At 39.2% G+C, this 26,220-nt stretch overlaps 1 protein-coding gene across 1 annotated transcript in view; it reads left to right on the forward strand.

Moving 5' to 3' along the window:
• The window catches only part of TMCO1 (transmembrane and coiled-coil domains 1), a 49,228-nt gene continuing 25,260 nt past the window's right edge, over nucleotides 2,253-26,220 (forward strand). The window contains exons 1-5 of the mRNA NM_001167585.1: nucleotides 2,253-2,433; nucleotides 2,860-2,937; nucleotides 8,148-8,207; nucleotides 18,291-18,337; nucleotides 20,535-20,602. Coding sequence (NP_001161057.1) covers nucleotides 2,364-2,433; nucleotides 2,860-2,937; nucleotides 8,148-8,207; nucleotides 18,291-18,337; nucleotides 20,535-20,602 — 323 coding nt within the window. The 5' untranslated portion in view covers nucleotides 2,253-2,363. The remainder of the gene's footprint in view (nucleotides 2,434-2,859; nucleotides 2,938-8,147; nucleotides 8,208-18,290; nucleotides 18,338-20,534; nucleotides 20,603-26,220) is intronic.

The raw sequence follows: 26,220 nt of genomic DNA on the forward strand, positions 1-26,220 counted from the left end.
GACATGTACAATAAAGAAGAGGGAGTTATTAAGAATAGTTCATGTATTTCTGGCTTGAAACATCAGGTAGAGGATGGAGTTACTTATTAAGAGAATAACGGAATAAGAGCAAAATTGGAGTTTCGGTGAAAGAACTGGGTAGGTTCAGTTTGGGATATCCAAATGGAGATGCTCAGCTGGCAGTTAAATAGTAGGTCCTAAAATAAGAAAAGACATTTGGGCCACAGATATTATTTCATGAATTATCAGTGAATAGATGCTAACTGAAGCTATTAAAGAAAGCAAGATCACAGGGAAAATCAGAAAAAATTAGCTCAAGAATCATGTGGTAGCGGGTTTAATAACAACTACTAATAGGGAGTTCCCATTGTGGCTCAGTGGGTTAGGAGACAGACTAGCATCCATGAGGATGCGGGTTTGATCCCTGGCCTCAGTGGGTTAAAGGATCTGGCGTTGCTGAGCTGTGGTGTAGGTCACAGATATGGCTCAGATCCTGTGTTGCTGAGGCTGTAGTGTAGACGGGCAGCTGCAGCTCTGATTTGACCCCTAGCTGGGGAACTTCCATATGCCACAGGTGCGGCCCTAAATTAAAAAAAAAAGAAACAACCTGGTAATAATAATAGACATTTATGGTGACCTTTCTATGAACCAGGTGCCATTCGATACACTTTACTTAAATAATCTTTTTTTTTCTTTTACTAAAGGCTGCACCTGCAGCATATGGAAGTTTCCAGGTTAGGGGTTGAGTTGGAGCTGTAGCTGCTGACTTACGCCACAGCCACAGCAACACTGGATCCAGGCTGAACCCAATGAGGGAGGCCAGGGATCAAACCCTCATCCTCATGGGACACTATGTCAGGTTCTTAACCTGCTGAGCCACAACGGGAACAATCTTAAAAAGAAGAACAACAACAACTTTTGGATTTAGGTACTATTAAGTCATTTTACATTAAAAGAAACCAAGGCAGAGTGCAGTGAAATAATTTGCCTAAAATCACACAAAAAAAGTATAAACTAAGGCAGAAAGAAGATATGGGTCCAGGAAATAGTGACTCAGACCCTAGAAAATAGTGAAAGGAAGTCCCAGGCAAAAGCCCTGTAGTAGTCATAGAAATTACAGAAGGACAGTGAATTTTTGGAGGGTGGTCTTCATGGAGAAAAGCTTGAAACCTAAAAATTAATACAAGTGAGAGATAAGATATAAGATAAAGGAGTCTGAGAGTTCCTGTTGTGGCGCAGTAGAAACGAATCCGACTAGGAACCATGAGGACCTACACCACAGCTCTGCCTGGATCCCTAGCCTAGAACTTCCATATGCTGCAGGTGCAGTCCTAAAATTAAAAAAATAAAAGGCTGGAGTTCCCATCGTGGCGCAGCGGAAACGAATCCAACTAGGAACACCATAAGGTTGCGGGTACGATTCCTGGTCTCGATCAGTGGGTTAAGGATCCGGTGTTGCCATGAGCTGTGGCGTAGGTCCCAGCCGCGGCTCGGATCTAGCGTTGCTGTGGCTCTGGTGTAGGGTGGCATTTATAGCTCCGATTGGACCCCTAGCTTGGGAACCTCCATAGGCTGCTAGTGCAGCCCTAAAAAGCAAAAAAAAAAAAAGGAATCCGGCAGCATGTAGTAAAGATGTCATTGAACTTCCTTCTAAGCACTGTTCTTCAACAACACAGTGTAGGGTCACTGACTGCTTCAATCCCTTTCACTAGCTTTCTCTGACCAACCCCTGAACTGGGTCACCGCAGCATTCTGGATATACCTCTATAATACCCTAATCACACTGTATGTACCAGTTTCTCTCCTTCGCTAGGACGTGAGTGCCTGGAAGCCAGATGCTCATGACTCATTGATGTTCGCGGCCCCAGCCCCAAATCCGTGGCCTGGCACCGAATTTCGGTGTTTGCGAAAGTCAATTTCTCCACTTTACACAAAACTTGGCTGAACTACCTACTTTGTCTTAGATGTGGGGCTGAGGCAGAAATTCGGACAAGTCCAAACAAGCGGATTTCGAGCGAGAAGAAGGAGCACACCCACAACAACCACAACCAAAAGCTAAGGAGCCAGATCCCACCAAGGCAACACGGTCCCAGCTGCTCCAATTGCAACTCTCGCGAGATTCGGCGTCAGCGACAGCCCCCGACACTTGCTGCTCCGTTTCCTCTGTATTCTCGCGGCTACGCAACAAGCCAGCGCGAGCACTTCCGGCGCTGCGCGCAGAAAGCGGAAGTGTTACTTCCCGTCTGTCAGAGTCGGTGTGTAACTCGGTGGTCCTGAAGTCTAGGAGTCGTGTACATTTTGCTTTCCCTGGCTCTCGAGCGCTTCCCCCCTAGCGGGTGGGAGTGCAGGGACGGAAGCGCGAGATGAGCACCATGTTCGCGGACACACTGCTCATCGTTTTTATCTCCGTGTGCACGGCTCTGCTCGCCGAGGGTGAGAGCGGCCGCTTCTCTGACGTTTGCTCAGTTCCTGGGGTGGGGGAAGGATCCCGGGCCCAAGGTCCCTCGCGCCACCAAGGTCGCGAGCCTTGCTTCCTTTGGCAGGGGCGGGGGTGGGGGTTCGTCTCCTCAACTCCAGGGAATCTTTCCTCCAGGAGCCGAAGGGATGGTGTGGAATCGATTGCCGAGGTTTCTTTGGCGTAGAGTAGATTTCGCTTGGATTTCTGTGGAAGCACCTTCATATAATGTCACAGTTGTTTTGGGTGTAGAGTAGGTTATCTTCACAGTTGAAAAAAGTTAATTACTGCTGAATATAAGGCAAAAAGTTGGAAAGCATTCTTATCCAACAGTAACCACCAATAAAGGCTGTTGTAATTGTTCCAAACATTTCTTTATTAGCCTGTTGCTTCTAATATTTCAGGTATAACTTGGGTCCTGGTTTACAGGACAGACAAGTACAAGAGACTGAAGGCAGAAGTGGAAAAACAGAGTAAAAAATGTGAGTATGGCAACATCCTTTAGAAATAGTTGCAACACATCAAGCTCGCTGAGTGGCTGTTCACAGTACATGTTTAAATAGCACCAACTGATATAAAAACCTTATAGTGGAGTTCCTGTTGTGGCGCAGCGGAAAGGAATCCGACTGGGAACCGTAAGGTTGTGGGTTTGATCCCTGGCCTCGCTCATTGAGTTAAGGACCCCTCATTGCTGTGAGCTGTGGTGTAGGCCTGCAGCTGTAGCTCCTATTGGAGCCCTAGCTCTGATTGGAACCTCCACATGCCTCAGGTGTGGCCCTAAAAAGCAAACAAACAAAAACAACAACAACTTTATAGAGATACAAAGGTGAATCCAACCTGAAGTCTCTTTAGATGCAAAATATGTAATATAAACATCAGCAGAGCAAAGGACCTGAGGGATACTTAATGTGGTGTGGTGGTTCTAAAGAGATCCCATTGGTTTGTGAGGGGCCATGGAAGCCGTTGTGATGCAGATGGCCCTGCAGTCCTTCTTGGATAGTTAGAATTTGGGTAGAGGACTAGATGGGGGAAGGAATTCCAGGCAAAGGAAATAGCATATGTACAGAAATATGGAAATTTTAATCAGTAGGGCGTGTTTGGAAAACAGTGGGTCAGTACGATTGTCTTGGGGATAAGCCGGCTTTCAGTTAGGTATGATGGTTGAACGAGTATTTGAAGAAAGGGTTAAGAACAAGTTGAGTTTGTTTTTGAAATAAAACAGGAATTCTGTAGGATACAGCTGAGGGGGCTACTAGCAATGTAGAATGAATGGTTCGTCATAGGCTTGATTTGGCTTTCAGTCTTCTACCTCATCTTAGGACTTTATTCTATGATTTTTCTTTATGTCTTCATAAGTGTTTGAAATTTTCGTTCTTACAATATCCCATTTCCAATATCCACATAGCAACTGTTTGTGGTCAGTTATTCTCCCTTTAAAGAAAAGAAGATTGAGACTCAGAAAGGTTAAATGACATATTAATGTCACAGAGCAAACAAAGAATTAGAAGCCAAACTCAAACCTTTTAAATTATGGGTTACTTATTTACTTATTCAGTGTTGATAGAGCACTTCAGCATATTTAAAAACCAAGCTTATTATCTTACCTTCACTCATGTGATCCTTTCCCAGGATTTCCCTGTTTGGTGAGCAGAATCTCCTTGCTTCCAGTGGTGCAAGCTAGAAACCTTGCTATGCTTTCTTCATTTGGCTTTTGATTTTGTTCTTATTTTGTTGGTTGGTCTTTTTTTTTTTTTTTTTTTTTTTTTCTTTTCAGTTTCCTTGTTGATCCTGTTCTTGACCTCCTGCTATAGAGAGTAACCCAAAATTTATTTTTTTTCCTCTCTACTCACCCCTTTGGTGAAGTCATTCATGTGCTTTACTTGTCAGTGACTCCCAAATTTATATCCTTAGCCCACTCTCCTGAATGTTGTATTCACATGTCCAACTGTTGACTTGTTAATTCTGCTGGAATGTCTGACATACATCTCAGACCCAACCTGTCCAACTGAACACTTGTTCGTCACTTCCAAGCCTGTTACATTGGTAGCCTTCACAGTCTTGATCAATGGTAATTCTGTCCTTCCCGTTGTCAGGACATAATCCTTGTGTAGTTATCTTTGATTCTTCTCTCACAGTCCATATCCAGTACTGTTGGGCTGCCTTCAGATATATCCACAATCTGACCATTTTACATCACCTTCACTGATAACTACCATAGTCCAAGCCACCGTCATCCTTTGCGTGAGTTATTGTAATAACCTCCGACAAGTGTCCCTGTTTCCCTATAGTCTGTTCCCAAGATAGTAACCAGAACTACCCTTTTAAAAGTGCATCAGATCATGTCTCTCCTCTGCTCACACCCCTGTGATGGTGTCCCATTTTTACTCAGAGGAAAAGCCAACGTTTTCACAGTGGCTACAGAGCTTTCCTCTTATGATTCTGATATTCTTTCCCTCTCATTCACTCTACTCCATCCCCACTGATGTGCTTGCTGTTCCTCACTATATGTTGGCCTTACTCCTATGCTAGAACCTTTCTAATGACTGTCCCCTCTACCTAGCATATTCTCTATGATAGCGGCTTACCTGCTCTTCATATCTTCTTCATATCTTTGTTCAGAGCTCACCTTAGTGAGTCTTAACTTGACCACCCTGTTTAATCAGCCCTCCTCCTCTACCATTGATGCTCCTCATCTCTCTTATCCTGATCTGTTTTCTATTTGTTTGTTTCATTCACCTGCTAGAATGAATGCTTCACCATGGCAGTGTTCTTTTTTATGATTGATGTGCCTCATGTACCTAGAAGAGTGGCTGGCACATGGTAAATGTCTATTCAATATTTATTGATTTGAATACTTTCTTCTCTCACCTTGTATGTGCACACTGTATATGTCTACTGTTGTTGTTTGGCTTTTTAGGGCCATACCCACAGCACATGGAAATTCTCAGCCTAGGGGTTGAATGAGAGCTACAGCTGCTGGCCTACACCTCAGCCACGGCAACTCGGGATCCAAGCTGCGTCTGTGAACTACATCATATTTCATAGCAACGCTGGATCCTTAACCCACTGGGTGAGGCCAGGGATCAAACCAGCATCTTCATAGATACTAGTTGGGTTTGTTACCACTGAGCCACAGTGGAAATTTCCTGAAAGGTTTTTTCTAAAAGGTACCAAGTTTTGATTCAGGTGATCTCTAGACTCATGAGTGTGCTCTAAATGTCAGTAAGACTTCTTCCATTATGTTACTTTTATAATATAGACAGTGAAAGAACACTTTAATAAATGAGAAAGAGTAAAGTATTATAGGTAATTGGATTCTTGTAACAAAATTAATTATTTGAAAACATTTATTAAGTACAAAGTATAAAGTGTTTCTTTTGTTTACAGTGGAATAGGATAAAGCTTTTAGGATAATCTATAAACTGAGAACACTAGAATTCAGAATGCAGCAATTACCAGGTCATGGGCAAAAAAGTATTTAATAGTAGACATCTTTTATTTTTTGTCAACTCTGCTATCTCCATTTCTTATGGGGTGAAGTTCTGGTGAATATGTATCAGCAAAAAGAGTTTCTTTACAACTTTATGAGGTTAAAAGAAAGGTAATTTTTATTAACCTTAGAAAAGATTTAACTAGTTTCAATCTAGTTTGCTAGAAGACCAGGTTAATTTTCATAGTATCATTTTATGTTTCTATACTCTAGTCTTCTTTTTTGTCCTTTTGTCCTTTTTTTTTTTGGCTTTTTAGGGCTACACCTGAAGCACATGGAAGTTCCCAGGCTAGGGGTTGAATTGGAGCTACAGCTGCCAGCCTACACCACAGCCACAGCAACACCAGATCTGAGCCTCACCTGCAACCTACACCATAGCTCATGACAAATGCCAGATCCTTAATGTACTGAGTGAGGCCAGGGATCGAACCCGCATCCTCATGGATACTAGTCAGCCTTGTTACCACTGAGCCACAACGGGAACTATCAGTAATACCAATTCTGCTTTTAGAATTTAGGCAGCAGTCTTAATATACTAGGGGAAAGATTCCTACCTGCCAATTCTCTTTAATCAGCTTTTAGAAATAATATATGTACTCTACTGTTTGCTAGTAAAGGAAGTATACTAAGATAATATAAGAAACAGATAATGTAAATAAAGTAAAAGTAATTTTTGGTATACCTATTGCTAATCTATTCGTAGGTGATTAAAGATAGTAAATATAAAATATAAATGTTACACTAGTCTTCAGAATCTTACTATTATTCTATTGTCATATTAATTGAAAAGCCTCAGAAAAAGCTGGTCTTAGATTTTTTTTGGCTTTCCTGATCTTCCTACCCTGTGCATGTATTTATCTTGCCAGTTGCCTGAACTATAATTGTTACTTGATTATCTGCCCTCACTAGCTTGTTTTTTAGAGGGCAAGGGTCATGTTTATCTTTTTATTTACCTAGAACAGTGCCTGTTAGGCAGCCAATAACTGAATGAATGAATTTCCACCTTCTGGAGTGAATATGAGAATGGAACTACAATTAATCATCAGAGAGCAGAATTTTAAAATTGTGTTTTGATACTTTATAAGGCAATAATCCTCAACCAGTGGTTTGAAAATCATTTCAGTTTTTTTTTTTCTTTTTCTTATTAAATGGGCCATGTTTAATTCTACACTCATTTTCTCTAGACCACAGTGTTTGGTCATAGATTCATAGATCAGTTAACACAAGCAGCAGCTATTTCACCAACAGCCTTGCTGTCTTTAAGCAGCAGCAAATGTCAAAAGTTCAGGAATAGGCCCAGAAGGATGATGAAAAGAATCAAGAAACATGTCTTACCAACTGTCAAAATAGCAGAGAAAAGCATCTGGTATCCAGAACAGCAGGTAGAAAGGGCATCAGCAATGACAGGCCTAACCCTGTAGGCTTGTTGGAGTAGCTGTCCCTACTTCCCAGTTCTGTCTTAAGGGACAAACCAGGGAACCTCATAAAAGTCCACATAATACAAATTAGTTATTTTGCCATAAGTCCCATGTAATCATCAGTTTTAATCAGAGTAGGTTTTCTTGAAAACTTGCTTATCACATTGATCTCTCCAAGTCTCAGTACCAGGATGCCACACATCTTTGTGCTAAGGTTTCCTTCTTGAACTGATCATTGATCATCCATTTTCAGGCTGCAAAATCTCTGAGGATAATGCCAGTCACTAGAGTGTCTTATCAGCTGAGCCTCAGTGTTGTTAAGAGCCATCCTGGTTCTATCAGCTGTGCCTTGGTTTCTCATGTTGAACATCAAGGATTCAGAGAACATCAGCATAAGACAAGGCCACTCTGTGGGTCTTCTGGGGAGGCGAGGGTTGGTTGTGGTCACTGGGGGCAAGGACACGGTGGCGGAAGACCCAGGGAATATTCTTTGGCATGAGTTCTCCAGGTGGTCGCCATCCTGGCCCGTTTCAGTTTTGATAATGACTTTGTCTTTATAAAGTCTTCTATGGGTATTTGATTAAAAATATTTACAATATAACTGTTTTAGTCTTAGAATTTTGTCTAGCTTTTTACTAAGTTAAAGTTAACTTAATCATGATCATAATCAAACTCATTGTGTAACTTTCTTGTAAGCTTTCATTGGTTCAGCTGTGATAAAGCAGCCTTTGTTCCCTTAATGTACTGCATAATTAATTTTTACAAGTTACTATGTTGTTCACAGTGGAAAAGAAGAAAGAAACAATAACGGAGTCAGCTGGTCGACAACAAAAAAAGAAAATAGGTAAGACGAGTTACTGGTATACACAATATTGAGGTTTTCCTGGGGAAAAATTCTTGGATGATGAAACTATAAAAGTTATTAATAGTAGTAACTCATGTTTGTATATAGGTTTATGGTTTATAGTGCTTGTATACATTATTTTACTTGATTTTCTCCACTATTTTATAGGGCAAGTTCAAGCAGTTGCTTGTTTTTTGCTCTTAGCTTTGAAATTTGAGTGTAGTAAAATGATGTTAACAGTCATGACTTTTGAACTTGGCTGAAGGTTCTTGGCATAGTTTATAAAAACGTATTGTTTTTCTTATCTGAGATGATTATATCCAATTAAGTCTGAGGTACTTGTGTTTATTGTTGCCATGGCTTCCTTACCGGTGATGGAACTCCACCAAGGCGTAGGAAATTATCTGCTGAGTAATTTTACCTAGTCTGAAAAATAATTATATGTCTTTGATTTTTCAGTGTAATTTAGAATTTAATTACAGAACGTAATTCTGTTCTAAAAAGACAGTTTATAAACGACTACATATGATTTGTATTTATACTTTATGATGCTTCCTGATTCTAAAATCAGGAAAAAATTGTTGTGAAATTGTGTATTTGGTTTAGCAGCTATGTCTGTATTCCTAGGACACTGCTATTAAATCTTAGGAGAGAACTCTACCAGGCTAGACTCTACCAGTGTCCTATTCTGGTTAAAGCTCTTCAGTTTAGCGTAGGGGTATCAGATTTTTTTTTTTTTTTTTTTTTTTTGTCTGCAGCATATTGAAGTTCCCAGGCTTAGGGTCCAATTGGAGCTGTTGTTGGGGGCCTACGACAGAGCTACAGCAACACGGGATCCAAGACTCGTCTTTGACCTACACCACAGCTCACAGCAACCCTGGATCCTTAACCCATGGAGCAAGGCCAGGGATCAAACTGCAACCTCATGGTCCCTAGTCAGATTCGGGATTTGTTTCCAACACGAGGGAACTCCTTAACCTCATTTTTAGAGATGAGAAAATTGAGGCTTAAGTAACTTCCTCTTGGTCATTCAGTGGTATGATAGGATTAAGTCAGTGGTAGAGAAGGGGTTTGAACCTGGTCATTTATAACTTTAGAATCCACCTTTTTAAGCCCTGTATTTTCTAGGCAGAAGGATAGGCATATGCAAAGGCACAGAGGGACCAAATAGCAAGGTATATACCTGGATCTATAAACAGTTTAGTATAACAAATAAAAGAAGGGGTGTGTGGAATATTAGCAGATGAGGCTAGAGAAATAAGTAGGGCCTAGTTCATAAAGGTCTTTATCAGTTAATCTAAGGTAAGGAGGTTAACTCATATCCTGAAGGCTTCCCATTACCATTAAGGGATTTAAACAGAAGTTTGAAAACAGATTTTAAGGAAGGCAAGTCTGACAATAGGTTGGAAGATTGAAATCAGAGGGCATCATTCTAGAGGCAGGGAAGTTCAAAGACTTTTTAAAGTATCCTAGGCATAAAAATGGCAAGAACCTGAACTTGGCCAATGACAATGGGAAAGGGAGTAGGTGGTACAGAGCCAGTGGATATAGAGGAGGTAGATATAATAGGACTTAATGACTTTATTTTGGTGTATGCTACATAGAGAGGAGTAAATTTGGGAAGAAGCCCAGATTTCTGATTAGGAGAGGAAATATCAGAGGAGTAGCAGATTGGCATGAGGAAGAAGAGAAGAGGATTTCTGTTTTGAACATGTTGGAGTTGTAGTGCCTGTCTTATAATAGGGTGGAAATATTTGGTACACTGTTGGATGTTTGGTTTGGAGCTGGAAGAGAGATAAAGCTACAAATAGATTTTAAAATTATATGCTTATAAATTGTAATTGAGCCCATTAGGTAAATGAGATCACACAGGGAGACCAGATAAGAGTAAGAAAAGCCAAGTGCTGAGGATGGAGAGAGTCTTGAAACAATGAAATTTAAGGGATAGTAGAAGTAGAGCTCTGAAAAAATATTGCCAGAGAAGTTGGAAAGGAGTTGCATCACAGAAGTTGAAGGGAGAGTTTCAGAGGACAGGAAGGGTCATAGGGTGGGTGTTAAATATCTAAGAGGCATAATGGCGACAATCAGGGATTTAGCAAAAATAATTTCAGTGGCATGATAAGGGGACAGAGCCAGATTATATAGATTAGGGAGATAATGCATGGTGAGGAAGTAAAGACATTGAACATGGGCAGTTCTTTCAAGTGTCTTTGCTGTAAAGGATAGGCAAGATACAAAAATAGAAAGCAGGAGTTCCCATTGTGGCTCCACGGGTTTAGGACCTGATGTTGTCTCTGAGGATGTGGGTTTGATCCCCTGGCCTTGCTCAGTAGGTTAAGAATCTGGTGTTGCTGCAAGCTTCGGCGTAGGTCGCAGACATGGCTCGGATCCCATGTTGCTCTGGCTGTGGTGTAGCCCAGCAACTTTAGCTCAGATTCAACCTAGCCTGGGAACTTCCCTGTGCCACAGGTGCAGCCCTAAAAAAAGGGGGGTGGGGTACAGATTATCCCCTGCCCTTAAACTGACAACACAAGGTATCTTACACTCAAATTATTTTAACATGGAATGCAACCTTGAATTGTTCGCTCACCAAAATGCCAAAATGTCATCAGAAGGTAAAAAAATACATATTTATGAAGAGTTGCTTATCAAAATTTTAACTGGTTATAAGACAATATTTATTAGGAGTTGCTTGACGGACAAACATCCTATCCATTCTTTTTGTTTGTTTGTTTGTTTTTGTTTTTTAGGGCTGCACCTGTGGCATTATGGAGATTCCCAGGGTAGGGGTCTAATTGGAGCTACAGCTGCCAGCCTACACCACAGCAATGCAGAATCCAAGCCGAGTCTGCAACCTACACCACAGCTCACAGCAATGCCAGATCCCTAACCCGCTGAGCGAGGCCAGGGATTGAACCTGCAACCTCATGGTTCCTAGTCGGATTTGTTTCCACTGTGCCATGATGGGAACTCCCATCCTATCCATTCTGTAGATTATAAATTTTACTCTTAAATTAAGCTAGATGATCAGAAATCTGTAAACCTAAACTTGCAGTATTTTGGACTTGACAAAATTGCTTTTCCATTTCACCTTGGCATTTGCACCATTGGGAATGTCATGAAAAACTCAGCCAGATAAAATATATTGTAGTACTACTGTGGAATGTTTTTGAAAACCTTGTGTACAAGGTGATACTCCTTTGACAAAAAAATATGGAAACTTTCTAGTAGTTTTCAATGTCAAAAAAGCATTGATTCTCATAAATATTGATTTATTTTTAGCTTATCGACACTATGCTTGAACTGATGGTTCCCTCCAGCCCCTGCTTTGAACCGGCTGCTATTAGAGTCAGATTTGCTTTTCATCCCCAGCAACTTTATAAGACCACTTAAAAGGGTTTTTGTATACTGCCCCTATCTACCATTTTTTGATTGTTGCAACTCTTACTTTCCCTTTGCTTATATTCCGCACTTGGGCTTCTTTACAAAAGTAGTGGGTGGACTACAAATAAAGAGTGATACTGCTGCCCTGAAAGAATCAAGTTCTCAGTAACTGGAGAGGGAACAGCATATTCAGTGTTTCAGAGAAGCGAAATGTTGATATCACTAGGTGAAGCTCTTTCCAAGAGCTTCAAGAATGATCTTGGATAGAGCCATTAAATTTGAAAGTGAAGTGTCTGAAGATTTTATGTTTCTCATTCTTAATTTCAGGAGCAGATATTTTCGTTATTTTTCATTTCCTTCTCATAGACAAGAAACAAACTACTTTTGACGTATGAATTTTATTTATTTATTTGTTTGTTTGTTTGTTTATTTTTAGGGCCACACCCATGGCACATGGAGTTGCCCAGGCTAGGGGTCTAATCAGAGCTACAGCTGCTGGCCTAAGGCACAGCCACAGCAACTTGGGATCTGAGCCTTGTCTGCAACCTACACCACAGCTCAAGGCAACGCCAGATCCTTAACCCACTGAGCAAGGCTAGGGATCAAACCTGAAACCTCATGGTTCCTGGCCGGATTCGTTTCCGCTGCACCACAATGGGAAGGCCTGATGTATGAATTTTATTTATTTAGTTCTTTTGGCTGCTGTCAAGTTACCTCAAGTAATGAGGAATTTAAGGATATATGTGATCCAGAATTTAGGAAAAGCTGAATTGATTAGTCACAAGAAAGCAAGAACTGTGTGAAAACAAGTGCTGCAGGCAGAACAAGCCCTGAGATAAAGCCAGACGTTGGGCTCCATTGTTAATTCTCAGTACTTCTGTTGTTGAGCTTTCCTACTTTCTCTGCGGTGCTTTCCTAGCATTTAGTTTTTGTCTGCACCTAACTTGGCTTGTGTCCTGTGGTTCTTTCTATCTTGGTACTATTCATAAAGTGCTCTCCAGGATACCTGTATCACCGCTGCTTGAGATACTTGTTATAAATAAAGGGTTCTGAGTTTTACTCCCAGGCTTTACTGAAACAGAGTTTCTAGACATGCAACCCGCGAGTCTGCCTTTTTAATAAGCTGCCCAGGTAAATCTCAGACAAACTAAAGTTTGAGAGCCAATACTATATTATTATTTTTCTGCTTCTGTTCCTGTTATTAAATGATTTACTTTTTCAAATTCCTGGAAGAAGGAATCCAGTTAACTCAGTTCATCTTTTTAATGCCATAGGTCATGGGAAAGACCATGGATTGGGCTACCTTTTTGGTCCATTGTGGCAGGACAGGGGGTGTTAGGAATCCTCCTAAGGTTGAACCTCAACAAAGACTGTGGTGAGAGGCAGATATTCCCCAGAAGGTGGCCAGCAAAAGGAGGGCAGGCATTTGCTAAATGAGATATGTATCTCCTTTCTTGGTGACTTGGAAATGTGGGCAGACGTTTTTGAAATTTATTTGGGGCCCTGAATTTATATATTTATTCTAGGCCTTTATCTATGCTTTTTGGACTTTCCATAAAAGAAGGTTGTATCAGTCATTTCACTTAAATTTTGCTTCTCCTAACATACATGAAATTTTAAAGGCATGTTGTTAATTGGTCTTCCATTCAGTACAACTAAGAATATAGAATATATACCTAACTCGTTTAATCTGTAGAGTGGCATCTGCTATTTTGATCATCTCTTCCTTATTTGAAAATGTTCCCCATCTCCCAAACTGATCAGTTGGATCAGGCTACCCAGCTGCCTCCTGAGTCCTTTCATTGATTTATGTTCTTTGACAGAAAAGACACTGGTTATTGACTAAGATAAATGAAGTTTTCCTTCTTGGTTAAATTATATTGTCTTGTAAAAGCCTACTGCTGTCAAATAAAAATATGTAACAGATTGGCTTGAGGTTTGTTCATTCTGTGGTCAGAATGAATGTCATCATTGCTATTAGTTTATTCGGTAGCTATAAAAATACAGCCTTTTTTTAGTTGGCGTGTTCCCCTCTAGAATTTTAATTTTTCCTTTTGTCTGTCATTTTGGGTAATAAATCATTCTAGAATATAAATATATCTTTTTCATACTTCCAGTTTCTTCTCTCCATGAAATTTCTTCAAATTTCACGGAGGTTGTATTCCAAAAGTTAAGTAGTAGATGGGTGTATAGAATTCCTTTCAAATGGAGGAAATGAGGTAAGCTTGTCCTCAGTATTAAATCCTGAGCTTCTAGATGTCATACAGCAAAGGATAGTTCACACAGGACAAGTGAACACTGAATGACACATAATATTTATTTACAGCTGTATTCATCTTTAAATTCAAGATCTTCAAGGGAGGTATAGAAGGTTTTAGAAACATTTTCACCCTCCTGTTGTCACCCTAACAGAATATGATAGAAACTCTAAAGGGTGTTTTAAGAACTTTTAAGGACTTAAATGTTTCATTTCTTACCGTGTCTTAACAGAATATCCTCACAAAACTTGAATCTTATATTTTAAATAGTGAGAATTAGTAGAATAGATCTTTGCTTAGCAATTATTAGAGTCAGGGTTTGGTAGTCACAATGGAAGAGAAATAAAGAAGGAGTTTAGTAATTTTCTAAGACCCGAAAGGAAAAAAGAGGGTAAAAGATAATGTGGGTCTTGGGAGAGAGAGGGAGAATAGAGCGTCTGAGATGGAATTAACTGAACTGGGATAGGAGAAAAATGATAATGGAAAGACTTCAGATTAGGCATTTCTCCCAGCAATTATTTAAAGGTACCATCAGTTTGGGGGGTTAATGGGAAGAAATGGAGGTATGTAAACCTAGCTGTGGCTTCATGGGGATATTTACAAGTGTGTTGTTCATAACTTGGGGAGTACCTGAAATCGCTTCCCTATTGGTTACATTTCCATTTGATCAGATTCGCTCTTTCCCAAATGGGCTTTTTTTTTTTTTTTTGATTTCTGAAGACTCTTACATTGTCTAGGACTTTTAATATTAAATTCCTTGTCTTTTGTAGTGTTTATGCTTCTTGAGGCATCTTAGCGTTTCGTATCAGCTAAACAGTTCAGGTTCATTCCAGATGGAACTTTGCATGCGTAGTTGACCCTTGAACAACATGGGGGTTAATCTATGTGTGATTTACAGCCAGCCCTCATATCTGGGGTTCCTATGCGTCCCTGGATTCAACCAACCACAGAATGTGGAGTATTGAAAAATATCCATGTATGAGTGGACCTATGCAATTCAAATTTGCGTTGTTCAAGGGGCAACTGTATAATAATTCCCTGTTTAAATATATATCTGTTTAGTGTGTTCCTTTATCCTCTTTTACTTTTTTTCTCCCTTCCCTTTTTTTTTTTTTTTTTAACAGAGACCTTTGGTTTGTTTTTGTCTTTTTAACCAAATTTACCTTTTTTATATAGTATCTTTTTGGTTCTGTTCTATTGAGAATGATCCCTAGTGAATGGTGAAATCACTGGAACACATAATACACACTTTTCAGGTTGCCACAGGCACAGCCGTCTTTTAATTATCCATGAGTAAAATACCTGTGCTGAGAATTAGCTTTAATTTCTTCTACCATACCATCTAGCTACATCTTGAGTGGTGCTATGCCATGAGTCTTTCAGAACAAGTCAGGAGTGAAAGCAAACATCTAAGAAACCTGACTCTGTTTCTTTTACCCCCTCCAAATCCAAATGAACATTAACTTAAAACACTACTAAAACTTACTTATATGGTGGGCACTTAAAAACAGTTTGAATTGAGAACTCTTTAGGCACAGCAGTATTGGGATGTATCATAGAGCTATGCTGTTGTATTCTTGTTAAGCTCTGGATACATATAATCTCCCTTGACACTATTTATGGTTAAAGTTTCTGTTTGGACGTAATTGACAAAAGTAGAGTCAAACTTCAGAAAAACGATGTCACTTTATTGTACTCTCAGCCTTTTAGGCTTTTTGTGCCTCTTCAGGCCATCAGCTTTATTATAAAGGACTTCCGAAATCCTTTGAAAGGGATTTTTGGTATAATGTGTTTTTGTATCAGCTCTTATTATATTCCTGATTCATTCATGAGGCAATATTGAGCATATACTACAATACTGAGCAACTAAATACATGCCGGTTACTGAGCAAACAAAGAAGAAGAAGGCATAGGTAGTCCTTGTCCTCTAAGAGCCTACTTTCTAGTTGGGTTGTTGAGAACATAAGCAGATCATTATAACAGAAGGTAAAATTTCAATGCGTATAGTGAGAGAGGTGTGCTTGGAATATTTTGGAAGCATAAAATAAGGACTTTAAATCCAGTGGCTAACACTGCATTGCCCTTATAACAGCCTCTAGCTACATTTGACTGTTTAAACTATAAATTAATTAAAGTTAAATAAAGTTAGAATTTCAGTTCCTCAATCATACTAACCACATGGTAACTGTATGTAGCTAATGACTACTGTATTGCCAGCACAGATATAGGATATTTTCATGATTGTAGAAGGTTCTTTAGAATAGCGTTGCTTAAGGAATTAAGATTTTCAAAAGGAGGTGACACAAGAGCTGATGCTTCAAAGTTGAGTACAGGCTAGCCAGGAAAGGATTGGATGGGGTAGGATAAAACATTCAAGGTGGAGGTAGGATAACCAACAATCCCAATTTTCTAGGACTGAGGAGTTTCTTAGGATGTGAGGTTTTCAGAGCAAAAACTGGAACAGTTGGGGCAAACTGGGACAGCTGGTCACCCAAGGTAAAAGAGACTTTATGAACAAAGACTAAATCAAGAGAAAAGCATCACATGTAGAGGAATTTAAAGTTGTTTGGTGTTGTAAGAACATAAAAGTTGATGGGAATGGTTGGGGATGTGGCTGCAGAAGTAAGCAGGGGCCAGATACAGGACTAGGAAGTGATATTGAAATATGAACTTCTGGAGTTTCCGTTGTGGCGCAGCAGAAACGAATCCGACTAGGAACCATAATGTTGCGGGTTCAATCCCTGACCTTGCTCAGTGGGTTAAGGATCCAGCATTGCCATGAGCTGTGGTATAGGTCACAGACACGGCTTGGATCTGGAGTTGCTGTGGCTCTGGCGTAGGCCGGTAGCAACAGAGCAGATTAGACCCCTATATAACCTCCATATACCGCAGGTGCAGCCCTAAAAAGACAAAAGACAAAAAAGAAAAAGAAAAAGAAATGATCTTCTAAGGATAAAAATCCATGGAGTGATTTTAAGCTGGAGAGTATCGTAATTGTGTTCAGTTTTGCCTTTTAGGTAGATTTGACATGGATTTATGTGGAAAGTGGATTTGAGGGAACAAGTTTGGAGGCAGTGAAACCTGTTAGGAGAGCTGAAGTAATAGTAAGAGATGTGAGAAATCCTAAGGAAGGAAGGAAGTATATTAAGGAGGAAGCGAGGAGGTGGATTTCATAAATTATTTATGAAGTATAATTGGTAGGACTTGGTGTTTGATTGGACGAGAGAGTAGGGAGTCAAGGATGCACCAAGGTTTCTAGCATAGATGCTTTTCTATCCGTCTTTTCATGTCTCAGTGGTAGTCCTTTCCCCCTTCTACTTGTTTTATGCCTCTTTACCTTTTAGTCAACTCTTAACTCCGATCCTCAAACTCCCAATTTTAAAAACTTATTGCATTGTAAGAGAACTGACTGCTCAGGTAGAAAAGGAGCTCCAACCCCTGGATACACCTTAGCTCCATCTCATTTTGCTCATGTTCTTCCATGTATCTTCACTATCCCCACTCTCTCCTGCCTGTATCCTTTCATCTCAGGGAGAACAAATTGGATAGGAGCCTTCAGGAAAAGGGATCTTATATTACACCATGTACTGTTTGGAAACTGCAATCTAGTCTGCAGTTCCTGTAGGCCTGTTCTTCTTCCTTTTCTTTACCTTCCTGAATTTGCCAGCCCTTAACACCAGTTTAATATATTCCAACTGAATATTTTTAATTGCAAATGGTATTACATTTTTATTTAATCTCTTCCTATGAGGGTGCAGATTCATGTGTGTTTTGTTCATTTCTCTCTTGTGCTCAGAAAAGTGCTTGGCATGTAGTAGGTAATCAATAAATATTTGTCGAAAAATAAATTGATCCTGGTGGTAAAGTTACATGATCAAAGAAAGCAAAAGCATAATATATAGAGAGATCATTAGGTTAGGAGTTAATAAACTTGGATTCTAGCCCTGGCTTTGCCATAAAACACTTGCGTGGTCTCTGAGAAGTCACTTTTCCTTTCTTGGGCCTCAGTTCCTTCATAGGTACAACAGTGAAGTCCCTTATGTTGATGGAGTACAGTAAATAAGTGCATTAATGTGCTGCTGAGACTTCTTTAGCACTTTCGGTTTTGTGTATATAACAATTTTCTTGAAATATATGTCAAATTGTCTAGCTTTCTAAGTAACTTAACTATGAAACTATGCTTATTTTTAGATTGACTAAACTGTAATATGAAAGAACTTGAGTCTTAAAGTCATCTTAATTAGCTTTTGATTTTTAGACTCCGTGCTCTCTAAAAGAAACCGAAAGGGAGGGAGAAAATATGAGATGGGTAATTAATGTCTGAAACCTAAGTATATTTTAGGTATTCAGCTTATTATTAAGTTATACCAGTCCGTGACAGTTTAACATTTGCTTTGTGCTCAGCACTGTGTATACTGACCAGTTGATTAATTCTTTGCAGAGAGGCAAGAAGAAAAACTGAAGAATAACAATAGAGATCTGTCAATGGTAAGAGTCTTAAATATAACTTTGTCACAAACCACATGTTTTTTAGAAAAAGACTGTGATTTGCATCAAGTACACTCTGCTTATCATTTCAGAAATTTATAGTTTATGAAAGCTATAAATAATATCATGGTTGTTGCTGGACCATATAGAAGTGAACATATGCTTACTGGGCTGAAGCTTCTTGTGAGTAATATGAATGAATAGCTTTTTTAGGCTGTCGCAGAGGTCATAATTGGTCCCTTTCACACAGTTTTTATTAGCTTCCCCCTTAAGTTTTCAAATAAAGTAGCTGACTTTCTTTTTCTTCCTCATGTTATTCATGAGTCTTTGGCTTTATGGTGACCTGTAATCCCAACATAGGAGTTGGAGCATCATAGATAGCCTTTATTGTGGCCATTATGATTATGATTAGCTGCACTTGCGGAAGTTCCTGGGCCACAGATCAAACTCGCACCACAGCAGTGATGCAGACTGCTGCAGCGACAACACCAGATCCTTAACTCAGTGCACCAGAAGGGAATGAACTGAGGCCTTTATTTTTTAAGAGGCTTTTGGTTCTAAGGGTCAGGCAGACAGAAAGGAAAAGTGATTTTCTTTTTTTTTTTTTTGTCTTTTTTCTTTTTGCCATTTCTTGGGCCGCTCCTGCGGCATATGGAGATTCCCAGGCTAGGGGTCTAATCGGAGCTGTAGCCACCAGCCTACGCCAGAGCCAGGCAACGTGGGATCCGAGCCGCGTCTGTGACCTACATCACAGCTCACGACAATGCCCGATCCTTAACCCACTGAGCAAGGCCGGGGATGGAACCCGCAACCTCATGGTTCCTAGTCAGATTCCTTAACCACTGAGCCACGACGGGAACTCCTGATTTTCTTTTTAAAAGAAAAAGTGATTTTATTAGCCATTTACTCATTTTTTTACAGTTATTTTATTTATAAAAAGTAGAGTTTGTTTAAGCATGTCTTTCTGAGGCTAATTATATTGCTTGACTAATTTTTCTTTTTTTCCTTTTTTTTTTTTTTTTTTTTTTTGTCTTTTGTTTTTTTGCCATTTCTTGGGCCGCTCCCATGGCATATGGAGGTTCCCAGGCTAGGGGTTGAATTGAGCTACAGCTGCAGCCTGCTCCACAGCCACAGCAACATGGTATCTGAGCCGCATCTGCCACCTACACTATAGCTCACCAAAACGCCAGATCCTTAACCCACTGAGTGAGGCCAGGGAGCGAACCTGCATCCATATGGATACTAGTCGGGTTGGTAACCTGCTGAGCCACAACAGAAACTCCCTGTTTATTTATACTTTTATGGCATAAGTAATTAAGATAGGTGTTAGCTACAGGTAACAAAATACCTAGTAGTGACTCAAGCATATGAAAGTCTTTTTTATTTGCTCAAGAGGTGCAGAGATTGGTAGTCCTGGGCATGGTCATGTCATTAAGGACTCAGGTTAGCCTTCCTTAGCTTATAGTTGTTTGATGATGTTTTACTGTCAGGCATTTTTCATTCTAGGCAAGAAAAATGGGCAAAAGGTCTAAAGGGATGCTAGCCAAATTTGTCCCCTCTCATCTTTTTTTTTTTAATTAAAATATAGTTGATTTACAATGTTGTGCCAATTTCTGCTGTACAGCAAAGTGACTCAGTCATATATATATATATATACATTTCTTTTTTTAACATTCTTTTCCATCATGATCTGTCCCAGGAGATCAGATATAGTTCCCTGTGCCATACAGGAGGACTTTGTTGTTTATCCATTCTAAATGTAATAGAACTACCAACTCTCAGTCCATCCCTGTCTCTCCTCCCACTCCACCCCTCTTGGCAACAAGTCTGTTCTCCATGTCTGTGAGTCTGTTTCTGTTCTGTAGATAGGTTCATTTGGTATTTCTGTCTTTCTCTTCCTGACTTACTTCAGTTAGTATGATCATCTCTAGCTGAAAGGTGTGTCCTTTTTAAAATTCTGGTTAGTACATGTGTTTGTAACTCATTGGCCAGAATTGGGTCCACATGGCCACCCCAATACTATTCCTCAGAAAAGGACAAGGACAAGAGGCCTTGAAGGTGGAGGGTGGGTTAGCCAATTAACAAGTTTTTGCCAAGGAGCACCTTATAAAAATGAAATGAAACCAAAACTTTTGGGGTATGCTTTAGTGGTGGTTTTTCTTTAGTGTGAAATGACAATTCGTTGGTCTCCTTATAGGTTCGAATGAAATCCATGTTTGCAATTGGCTTTTGTTTTACTGCCCTGATGGGAATGTTTAATTCCATGTGAGTATCCTTTTATATGGTTTTATCTAACTACTGCTATATGTGTGTGTATATGTGAGCAATTAACTTTTTTTGGTAATATTTTGTTTTGATGGTTCAAATTTGCAGAAGTATTAAGAATAGCATATCCATTATCCAGGTTCACAGTTGTTAACATTTTGCCTCACTTGCTGTCCTTTTTTCTGTTTCTCCATATCATATGTGTACTCATTCATACATTTTTTTGTGTATTTTTCTTAATCATTCAGGGGTTTGTTACAGGCTTCATACCTCTTTACCCATAATTACTAAAGTGTGTATTTCCTAAGAACATGGACATTCTCTTAATTAACCTCAATCCAATTATCAAAATCAAGAGGAATTTAATTTTGATAAAATACAATTATGATAATTTTTTCACCCTCTTAATATTGGGGATATCTTACGTATAAGGTAATGACTTAGTATTATGGGGCCTCTAAAAAGAGTTTAATATATCCTTGGGTTTTTAAGTTCCTTACTAGCATCCTGCTTCAAAATGAAGGTAGTCATATAGAGATGCTTTGGCTCTTAAAATAGAGCCTTAACCACTATAATCTTGTTTAATGATAAGGTAAGTTATTATTGTCTAAACCAGCATATAGTAGGCCTGAGTGATTGTGAGAGACTGCTTTTGAGAGAAGCTGAGAACATATCCAAAAACAACAAGCAGTCATTTATCACTTTTCAAAGCTCACCTGGACTGTCCCATGTCTATTAGAATCCTCCTCAGTCACTCTTTTCCTTCCCTTTCTTCTACTCTTCCTCCCCTGCTGCTTTCCTCTCTGTCTCTCCCTCTCTTTGTACCCATGTCTTGCCCCTACCTCCAGTCAGTACCTCTCCCTACCTGTTAGAATGCCTACTTTTGCCAGGCATTCTAAGTATTAGAATATAACAAATAAGATAAGTTTTCTGCCCTCAGTAATATCGAAATTTTATGGGGAGAAAAAACAAATAAATAAATACATGGATGGATGTTACAGATATGTGTCTGTGAAGTATAGTAGGCAGAAAAAAAGGAAGCGGTTATTTTTACCCTGGTGAAGGACTAGAGAGAATGTCCAAAATGGTTTTAATGCAGAATTTCCACTTAACTGATGACTGCTAAAATCATAGATCTTTAGAGCTGAAACAAACCTTTGGAAGAGTAAATAACTTGCCCAAAGGATCTAGAAGTCTCATAATTTCTAATTTCTAATTCTAAACTCAGTATTCTCTTTTCACTGCTATACTGTCTCTCATTTCTTAGGTATATATCACCATGGATTATCAGACAAACCACTGAAAGTTTTTATAGTTAACTAGTAAGTTTCATTGGTGTAACTCAAATATTCATAAGTTTGTCACATTCTGGACAGTATAGAGCTGGCTAAATACTCTTTTTTTTTTTTTTTTTTAAAGCTATTTAGGGTTGTGCCCCATGGCATATGGAAGTTCCCAGGCTAGGGGTTAAATCAGAGCTGTAGCTGCTGGCCAACACCACAGCTACAGCAACCTGGGATCTGAACCACATCTGCGACTTACATCACAGCTCACAGCAATGCCAGATCCTTAACCCACTGAACGAGGCCAGGGATCAAACCTGTGTCCTTATGGATACTAGTCAGGTTGGTTACTGCTGAGCCATGATGGGAACTCCCTACTCATCCATATTTTTAAAATTTGATACTTAACTGCTTATTTTTTAAAATAATATTTTTATAGGTTAGTGATGTGTGTGTATAGTTATTCTTACTGGTCTTGGCTTTGCTATGTGATAACTACAAATTTGAATCCTTCCTTTGTTTAAAGTTCAGCATTTGATTTTATTCCTTGGTCTTATGTACAGATGGGTTCTAATGAAATAGACTGACTAAGAAGTAACTGTGGGGAATATAGCCAATCTTTTATAATAACTCTAAATGGAATATAATCTTTAAAAATTGTGAATCATTATGTTGAACACCTAAAACTTATGTAATATTGTAAATCAGCTGTACCTCAATTTAAAAAAAAAGAAAGGATGGTGGCCATTTCTACCAGTAGTAGTGTTGCTTTGTACTCATGTGATTTCCTTTCTTCTTTTTTTTTTTTTTGTCTTTTGTCTTTTTGTTGTTGCTGTTGTTGTTGTTGTTGTTGTTGTTGCTATTTCTTGGGCCGCTCCTGCGGCATATGGAGGTTCCCAGGCTAGGGGTCGAATCGGAGCTGTAGCCACCGGCCTACGCCAGAGCCACAGCAATGCGGGATCCAAGCCGCGTTTGCAACCTACACCACAGCTCACGGCAACGCCGGATCGTTAACCCACTGAGCAAGGGCAGGGACCGAACCCGCAACCTCATGGTTCCTAGTCGGATTTGTTAACCACTGCGCCACGACGGGAACTCCTGATTTCCTTTCTTAATGTTATTTGTGAACATATTGCTGTAAGAAAGGGGCATCTACTTCAAATATATTATTTTCCCCCAAGGTGGAACCTTTTTCGTTACTTTTTTCCTCTAATTATTGAAATAATACATTATTTCTGGAGAAATTCCAATAATATATAAATGTATAAAATATAAAGTAAAAATCACTCTGCCTTCCTCAAATAGAGTAAATGTCCTTCAAGATTTGTACTTTTTCACTCTGTGTACAAACAGTTAGATATTTGTATGTATTAATTTTCATACCCCTAGATGATTATTTTGTAACCTGTGATAATTTTTTAAATACAATAATGTAACTCTTACATAATCATTTTTAATGTCGTAAGTATTCCATTGAGTAGATGTACCCTAACTTTTATATAATCTTCTATTAATCTTCACATAGAATATTCAAGATAGTTTGTACACCAGTGTATACTTATTTTCCTCAGGTATATCGTAGAAGTATTGCTTGGTTAAAATTTTGATAGAAATTGTTCTCTAGAAAGGTTTCATTAATTTATATTTTTAGATTATTACCCCCCAGTACTTGTGAGTGATTCTTTCTCCATATACCTGTCATCACTAGGAATTATATATCTGTTTAATATTTGTAAATCTAATAGTTGAAAAATAATATTTCTTTTACAATTTGCATTTTTTGTGAGATTTAGCATCTTTTCATATACTTACGTTTTCCCCTTATTTTCTATTTCTAAGAATTCGTTATGTTTTGAGACTATTAAACTCTCTTTTTAGAGCTATATGGAAAATATTAATTTTTATGTCTAATTTGTTACTCTTTTCTGTTTTATAAATAATGCCTTCCTCATACTGGATTTTATAAATTTTTTTGTGTGTCTTTTTTTTTTTTTTAGGACCCTACCCATGGCAAATGGAGGTTCCTATGTTAGGGGTCAAATCAGAGCTACAGCTGCTGGCCTGCATACCACAGCCGCAGCAACATCAGATCCGAGCTGCGTCTGCAACCTACACCACAGCTCATGGCAACGCCGGATCCTTAACCCACTGAGCAAGGCCAGGGATCAAACCAGCATCCTCATGGATACTAGTCAGATTTGTTTCCCCTGAGTTATGACAGGAACTCCTAAATTTTTTTCTTTCTATTTTTTATATTTAAATTTTGTTTAATTTCTTCATTTTCAGCTTTACTAAATTCTTGGCCATTGTCAATATCAGGTAGTGAATAAATAATACGTATTTTCCCCAATGATTTGAAATGACTTGTTTATTATATATCAAGTAGCTTCCTAAAGCTTATGCAGTAGGTCTTAACCAGAAGTATGTTTCAGAATAAAAGTTTAAAAAAAGAATTTTCTTTCTTTTTTTTTCTTGTTTTTTTTGGCCATACCCACAGCATGTGGGCCTGGGGAACCATAGCAGTAACCTGAGCCATAGCAGTGACAAAGTCACATCCTTAACTGCTAGACCACTAGGGAACTCAAAAAAAAAAAAAAAAAAGGAATTTTCTTATACTAGTAATACACAAATACTTCTAAAAAATTCAAACAATGTAGAATAAAAAGTAAAAATGGGAGTTCCCACCATGGCGCAACAGAAATGAATCCAACTGGGAACTATAAGGTTGTGGATTCGATCCCTGGCCTTGCCTAGTGGGTTAAGGGTCTTGTGTTGCCATGAGCTGTGCTGTAAGTTGTAGATGCAGCTCGGATCTGATGTCGATGTGGCTGTGGTGTAGGCTGGCAGCTGTAACTCCAATTAGACCCCTAGCCTGGGAACCTCCATATGCGCAGGTTAGGCCCTAAAAAACAAAACAAAAAGTCAAGGTGAACCCAAATGAGTTGAAAACTTATGTTCATGCAGAAAGAAACCTGTACACAGATGTTTACGGCAGCTTTATTGATAATTGTCATAATTTGGAAGGAACCAAGATGTTCTTAAATGGGTAAATGGATAAACTGTGGTTTGTCTAAATGGTGGAATATTATTCATTGATAAAAAGAAGTGGGCTTGGGCATGCAAAGAGGAACCTTAAATGCGTATTACTAAGTGAAAGAAATCAACCTGAAAATCTTACATAGTATATATAACATTCTAGAAAAGATAAAACTATGGAGACTGGAGTTCCCGTCGTGGCGCAGTGGTTAACGAATCCGACTAGGAACCATGAGGTTGCGGGTTCGGTCCCTGCCCTTGCTCAGTGGGTTAAACGATCCGGCGTTGCCGTGAGCTGTGGTGTAGGTTGCAAACGCGGCTCGGATCCTGCGTTGCTGTGGCTCTGGCGTAGGCCGGTGGCTACAGCTCCGATTCGACCCCTAGCCTGGGAACCTCCATATGCCGCGGGAGCGGCCCAAGAAATAGCAACAACAACAACAACAAAAAGACAAAAAGACAAAAGACAAAAAAAAAAAAAACAAAAAAAAAAAACAAAACTTTGGAGACAGTAAAAAGATCAGTGGTTGCCAGGGGTTAGATGTGAGGGAGGGATGAATAAGCAGAGCACATAGAATTTTTAGTGTAAAACTGTTCTGTATGTTAATTAGTGGTGATAACATGTTGCTATACGTTTATTAAAATCCAAGAGTGAACCCTAATTAAACTATGGACTTTGGGTGATAATGAAGTGCCATTGTAGGTTCAGCAGTTTACAGTTATGAATAATGCTTCTATAAACATCCGTATGAAGGTTTTTGGTTTTTTTGTTTGTTTGTAGGGCTGCATCCACGGCATATGGAAATTCCCAGGCCAGGGGTCAAATAGGAGCTACAGCTGCTGGCCTACACCACAGCCACAGCAATGAAGGATCTGTGTTGCATCTGCAACCTATACCACTGCTCACAGCAACACTGCATCCTTAACCTACTGAGCGGGAGTACAGAGATCGAACCCGCATCCTCATGGATACTAATCAGATTCATTTCCACTGCACCACATTGGAACTCCTGTGTACAGGTTTTTGTGTGTGAACATGTTTTCAACTCCTTTGGATTGATACCAAAGAGCACAATTGCTAGGCCGTATCCGTGTTTTTATTCTGTTCTTTGTGTCCTGAACAGTTATATATATATATATTTGTGACTAAGACTGTGAGTACCTAGAAGTTAAAGGCTATATATCTATTTTTATAAATGGGCATATGAAATTCAATGTCTAGTACATATTTTGATTGTATTGAACAATATTCATTCTTTACCAAAATGTCTCTTAGTTTCACCTTGATCATCTGTTTATTGT

The sequence above is a fragment of the Sus scrofa genome, chromosome 4, assembly GCF_000003025.6.
Source record: "Sus scrofa isolate TJ Tabasco breed Duroc chromosome 4, Sscrofa11.1, whole genome shotgun sequence".
Classification (NCBI taxonomy): Eukaryota; Metazoa; Chordata; class Mammalia; order Artiodactyla; family Suidae; genus Sus; species Sus scrofa.